Below are 6,959 nucleotides of genomic sequence, written 5' to 3'. Positions count from 1 at the left end.
GGAATACTAGAGAGGATTCCCCAGTGTGTTAGGAGCATTATTAATTCAGGATATGAGAACAGCAGGACATAAGAACATCAGCTAATTCCAGCTGGTCTGCTTGGCAGGCACAGTTTTTTTCTCACTCACAGCATACTATTCCACCTATTCCTACCCACTTTTAACTGCATCCAAGTCCAGTAGTATCAAGATCCCAGAAGCAAATAAAGAACCTGGAAAGCAATTCAAGTATTGTGACACCTAGAAACAATTCCAATGCTGTAGGACAGCAGCATTACCCTGATGTAAATGACAAGAGTACTATTTTTTCTTTACTCAAGAATGTATTTATTGCAAGAAAGTGAAGCACAGTGAGACTCAGTAGGAATTCTTTCCTACAGGAGGGTCTGACTCAACACCTGCTACATGCATTGAAATGTTTAACAAATCCCAAAGGTGAGCACATTAATTTCACTTTAAATGGTGAAAAGGCATTCCTCATCTTGTAAATAAACTGTCAACAGCCCACCACTGATAATGAAAAAGCAAACCATCCTATTCTTTAAGGAATCAACACATCCCTGACATTCAGAGAATTTCACTGGGGGATAACTTAAAATGACTGGTGGATACTGCTGTAAGTTCAAGACATTGCCCCATTTTTAGGCTACAGAGTTCAAGGAGATGATTTTCCCTGTTGTTTTTACCCTGGTGTTGCCCTCCTCTGAGAAGGTTTGGATGCAGCATCTCTCTGACCTTCCCACCAGGGACAGCTCCTGACTGAGGGAATGGGATGAGATGCTGAGGGGGGCAGAATGCCCAAACCCAGCCTGTCAGACACAGAACAAACCCAGCACTGATATCATCCCTTCCTTCCTCCTGCTCAGGGGTAGGAGCAGCCAGAGATGCCTGTGTCCCTGCACAAAGGGCAGTGCTCAGTGATAGTGAGGAGATAAATATTTCCATCTGTGTCACTGCCAGCCTGCTGTGGTCCAAAGCACCCCACTGCTGGCAGCCTGCCCCTGCTCATCTGTCTGCAGGCAGCTCTGGCTCCCAGCCCTTTGCATCACAGCTCCTGAGGAAGCTGGGGATGTGTCAGCACCTACCACCGTCATGTGCAGCCCTGCACACATCATCCACGAGATATTTATACATAATCAGGGCTGCACATGTTATCTGGCAAAGAGAAAAACAACAAGCCAACGACTTTGAAACAGCACAGAAAAAATGAACCCAAGCAAACAAGCAGAAACTGGGATGCTCTGGGACCAGATTAGGCATTTCAACATCTAAGTCACCATCCTGGACAGATAAATAGTTACACTTAATTCTTTGTCTTGCTTTACATCCATGGCTGTTTGTTCTCAGTGGAAGTCAAGAATGCACAAGCAACTCACACCTCCCTCAAACAGCTTGAAATATTAACTCTATTTATAACAACAGCTCTATAATGATTAATATTTATACATGTCAATTCACTTATAATTAGGGAGGTATTCCTGAAATATGGCATTGTGCTGCCAAAGAACCCAACCTGCAAAAATTAAACCAAATTAACTAGGTTTTTGTTGCTTCAAAGCTCCTTCCTGAGAAAACCACTTTAAATATTTTCACACAGCACATCTAAACAAACCTGTCTAATGTTCTAATTTGAAGAGCAGCAGAGGACTTGCAAATAGGTTGTTGCATATGGAACTTTATTACAGGGGTATCTTAAAGCACCTTTTCCTTGTCTTCTGCTGAGCCCACCTAACCAAGTGGAAAGTATGAAATTGCAAGACACAAGCATGCAACAAGTTACTTTTGCCAAGAAAAAACTGCATTTGCAGCTCTGTTGATCAAAACAAATAACGCTTCTGACTTGCAACTACCTATCAGAAAGGGACAAAGAATTCAAATTTCTGGAGGGTTTTTTTTTGGTAACAGACACACACAACAACCCCAAAGCAATTCAGCCTCCTCTGGTTTAACCTCAACCACGAGTCACGCTGTCTGTTTTCTTTCTCAAAAAGACTCACGTCACTGAGCCCTGAAAGGGGAACTTCCAGAGTTTGTGATGAGGAGCGCGATAAACAGCTCTGCTCCCAGGGCTGCCTGTGCCAATAAAAGGCGGCAGCAGAGGCAGGCGGCTCACTCGGGGCTGCAGCACCAGGGAAAATGCCAGGGCTCTTCTTCTCCCACAACAACATGACTGAGTTAAATGGAAAGGAAGAGTGCAAGCTTGCAGAAGGCAAAGTTCATAAGAAGAAGCAGAAGGCTTTGTAAGTATATACAGCTCACTATGAAATTTGATGTATTGGAAGTGAAGGCAGCGCTCTGCTAATCTTGGAGATTAGGAATTAGCACTAAATGAGCAAAACCTGCTCGAAGGCCAGCACTGCAATATCATTTTAAAAAGCTTCAGCTGAGGCATACCAATTAATTGATTACTTAAAGTGACCAGAAATAGAATTTGGATGCAGTGGGGAGCTCAGTCTTCTTTAAAAAATTACTTGGCTATATAACTTCCCAGACTCCCATATAGGATGGGGCAGCTGCTGTTTGAAAGTTTGGAGAAGATATTTAAATAGAAATGCAGCTGCAATTCTAATGGATAAAAAAAATGTCTCTTCATTGTTGCAGTGGTGCAGATCTCAAAAGTTATTTGAAGTGCATGGTGCCACATATTGAATCTGGGATCAAGACTTCTAACTCCAGAAATGTCATGTAAGTACAGAAATACACCAATTTATGAAATATAATCATAGCTAGAGCACTGGGTAGTAAATTACTTCATTTCTAAACTACTTCCAGAACAACAAATATTATAAAAATATCTAGAATTTCCAAAAAAGAGGGGAACATCAGTAACTAGAAACCACTCATGGAATTAAGGATTCTTAATTAGTGATTTGATATGTTTGCATCAAACAGTGAGGGAGAAGACACTTCAGTTAAACCCATTTTTTACCAGGGGGACATTGTAACTGCTCCCTAAAGTTTTACAAGAAAAAATACTTCTCACTTAAATGAGGAGTAGGGGTATTACCATTCTTATTGCAAAAATGTGGAAACAGAAGTACAGGGACAAAATAATTCTGTCATAGTCACAGTAGAAGACTCCTTTCCTGGGAACAGAATTCAAGATAACACCACAGTTCCAAACTTTTTCCATCTCTATTTTTCTCAATGTGAGCTGTCTCCAGGATCTCAGACAAAGCTGTAAATTTAGAAAAATACCTGGCATGTATTCCTGGAATATAATAATAAATTATAAAATTTGTCCCCTTAGGCTTTCTGCAGAGGAAGTTATTCAGTGGTCACAGTCTTTGGAAAAGCTCCTGGCCAGCCAAAGTAAGTCTGTCACTTCTGACTTTGTTCTTGTTCTGAGGACAATGTTTTATCTAATCTCACCAAATAGGCAAAGCTGCAGCATTGTATAAACACTGCCAGACAATGGGCAGCTACACCTCAGCATTTTACAGCTCTGGTGTAACATGGACACTGCTACAGCTTGGCTTCCAAGTTGGGTTTTGGGGTCTTTTTCCATTTTCAGTATAGCAATTAACCCCCAAAAAGCTCATTTTGATCAGTCTTCAATCCTTGGATAATACATCAGTTTAATCTGGAATTTTCCGTCCACTCAGGAAGGATTAGAATCCATTGTTATAGGATCAGAACCCAGAGTCTAGATCTAAAAATACAGAACATAATTAGGAAGACTCCCATCAGCCTCAATATCAGAACACCTGCAGTACATTGAAAAAGGGAAGAACAGTGTATTTTGGCAAGATTTTACATGAGATTTCAATACAACTCCTGCTATTTATTTCCTCCTCGCTGGTCACAGGTATCATGCAGTAAATGATTTATTTTTATTTAGGTGGTCAAGGTGTCTTTAGGGAGTTCCTGAAGTCCGAGTTCAGCGAGGAAAACATCGAGTTCTGGCTGGCCTGTGAGGATTACAAGAAAACCAAATCTGATCACTTACATGGCAAAGCAGAGAGGATTTATGCTGAGTTTGTTCAGTCAGATGCCATTAAGCAGGTATGCATATGAATATATGTATATTAAGCAGGGATATATAGTAACATAATATATTTTATATATAATATATGCATATTAAGCAGGTATAATATAAAATAATGTATTTTATTTATAATATATGTATATTAAGCAGGTATAATATATTATAATGTATTTTATATATATATATAATGTATATTAAGAAGGGAGGAGTGTGGCTCCTCTGAGATGCTCACACACTCACTGAGTTGCATAAGGAGCAGACACAGACACTTTCAGGTCTGCATCAGAGCTGCCTGCAGTGTGGCATTATCAGACCTCACAAGTAGTCACAGAGCTCAGCACATGATGCTTTTCACTGAGCCAGCCCACTTTGAATTGCTGGTGGTGTTTGGAGATTCTTCCTGTTTGCTGCTGGAAGCACCACAGAACATTTCTTGCCTTTTGAAATGTGTCAACCTTCTGGAAAAGTCAAAGTTCTTAACTTTGATCATATTTAAGCTGGAGACACTCAACACAAGATTTCTCTTGATAGCTGGAGGCTGCTCCTCAAAGTTGAGTTGTATTCATTCTGACTCCAGAACAAACATTTCTATAGTGAACCACAATTTCTGTGCCCAACTGGGGTACAGGTATTTGATTTCCCCCCAATTTACAGTTCTGACATTGAACTATCATAGAGTTGTAAGGCTGCAAATGCAGGTATTGACAAAGAGATCTAGAAAGAAACTACATTTAAATTTTTAACAGCATTTATTCTTTTTTTTTCCTGTTCCAGATCAATATTGACTATCAGATGAGGGAAGCAACAGCCAAAAAGGCTCAAGAACCAACTCACACAAGTTTTGATGAGGTCCAGAAAACAGTGTACATCCTTATGGAAAGAGATTCATATCCCAGATTTTTAAAATCCAAATCCTACCTGAACCTTTTAAACCAGCTGCAAACCAACACTTCAAAATAAAGTGTCTGAAGCATGAAGAGCCAAGCAGACTCTGTCAAATATCCTGTGAAGAGATCCTCCATGGGGGCTGGATCTTGCCAAGGAAAATCCCTGTTCTGGGAGGAGGAGTATGAGGGAGATGCAAACAGCTCCACAGACAATGGATGCAGGATAAAAGCTGGTGACCTGCCATAAGGGAGAGCAGCACAGGGAGAAAATCCCCTCCTCCCACACACCATGGAGCAAGGCAGGGTATGGAAAACCATGTCTGACTGCACTGTGAACACTGAACTGTGTCTCAGATCCCAAAGAACTGCTGCCTGTTAGCAAGTGCAGGACTCACCAGCTGAGCGCTGGGAAAAGATTATCAAGTTCAGGAGAAAAACCAGGATGACTGACAATTTTGGACATAATAAGAAAATGCCAAGACAAGACTGACATCTCTTAAAAAAAAAAAAAAAATCTGTGAAGGTTAATAAGTGTGAGTGTGAGCTCCACAATGCTGTTGTGCTATGTAAATATATTCTAAATTGAAAAGTCTATATGGTCTCAAAGTCTATATGGTTTAAATTATACAAGAATTATATAAGTTGTGTTTTTATTAAGTTTGTATTCAACAGGCATGTATGTAGAGTCTTTGTTGTTTAATTTATTGAAGAATAATAACTAACTATTCATTAAAATACAGTTAAAATAAAGATTTAGAGTGGTTTTACATCTTATTTGAAGTGATTTTTCCATTGTAGTTATTGAAATATTGAAACACAAAATTCCTTTCTGTCTCACTGTGCTACTACTTCTCATCTCCATATTCAAACTCTAATTTTACCTCCACCACTTCTCTTATTGCCCATTTTACACAACCATAATATGGGAGTTACCTGGAGCAGGTGACACTTAGACCCATCCTTATAACCCCCAAAAAAGAAAAGTTGTGGTTATGTTTGAATTGTGTAACTAAGAACAAGAGCAATCCCAAAACTCAAGCGTTTCAGACCTTGTGACATTAGAGCTTATAAGGAAAATAAGTCAAAGAATGCCCATGGGTTTATGAGTTCCCATCATGAGACACTGCTATCACATGGGTGGCAGCACAAGATTTTATCTCACCCCTGAAACTTTTCCATTTTTCCAGAATAACATGAGCTTTGTGAGCCCCACTCTGTTCTCTGTTCTGTACCACAGGGAGAAACTATAAACTCAGAGATGTCACCTCTTGCTGAGAAGAGACCATGTTCTTATTGCCACCTTTTGGGGACTTTGGGACCTCCAGGGGAGAACCAAAATCTGTGTCAGATGCAGAACAGCTGAAAGGGACCCAGAAAAATGCCAACCTCCACTATCTCCTTCTGTAGTAGCAAATTAAATCTTCCTTTCCAGGCTAATAAATGCAGAAGAAAAGACCCCAGTCTTGCAGTATTATTTTTATTTTATGTGCTCCTGAGAGTGTCTGACTGCAAAACCTGAGTGCTCCTGGAATAACATAAACCAGTCTCCAGCTGGCATTCTTGCATGAATTAATTTTCCAGGATCACCAGGAATAAATCTAATTGCTGTGAAGCAGGAATAACAAGAGTGCCTCCCATACAAGGTGCATCACCCTGTTTGCTCTGACACAATTTACAGGGACCAAATGTCTCTGTTTGCAGAACTTCCAGCTCACAGAAGATAAAAGAGAACTTTGAAATATCAGCTAAGCAGACACTGCATTTCAAGTGACATTATTTTTTTAAATTGGTAATTCTTTTAAATTATTATGGCCCTGATCTTCCTTTGCTCCCCCTGAGGTTTCACAAGTTGGCTATGGTTTAGCCAAACACCCATATGAAAGTTCTGACTAAAATAATAGTTCATAGCATGGGTGGTTGGATTCTTATTTTTAAATGGCTTGTTGCTAGCAGAGGAGACTTCCATAGCAATTTCACCAATTTGTATCACACAGTTAGGACAGACCAGGGTTTCTGAGGAGGGAAGAATGGACTTTTATCTTTTATCTGAGGGGCCTGGGTGACTCAGAACACACAGATCAAAG

General features: G+C 40.0%; 1 protein-coding gene across 1 annotated transcript; it reads left to right on the top strand.

The window, feature by feature from the left end:
- Window positions 1-2,071: 2,071 nt before the first annotated feature.
- On the top strand, window positions 2,072-5,716 carry RGS1 (regulator of G protein signaling 1). Its single transcript, XM_079314267.1, has 5 exons — window positions 2,072-2,240; window positions 2,602-2,685; window positions 3,251-3,312; window positions 3,842-4,005; window positions 4,763-5,716. The coding sequence occupies exons 1-5, from the start codon at window positions 2,137-2,139 to the stop codon at window positions 4,946-4,948; spliced, it is 600 nt and encodes a 199-aa protein (XP_079170393.1). The 5' UTR covers window positions 2,072-2,136; the 3' UTR covers window positions 4,949-5,716.
- The last annotated feature ends 1,243 nt before the right edge of the window (window positions 5,717-6,959 follow it).

The sequence above is a fragment of the Erithacus rubecula genome, assembly GCF_903797595.1.
Source record: "Erithacus rubecula genome assembly, chromosome: 10".
NCBI lineage: Eukaryota > Metazoa > Chordata > Aves > Passeriformes > Muscicapidae > Erithacus > Erithacus rubecula.
The sequence above is the reverse complement of the archived record's forward strand: the minus strand, read 5'-3'. Positions and strand labels throughout refer to the sequence as shown.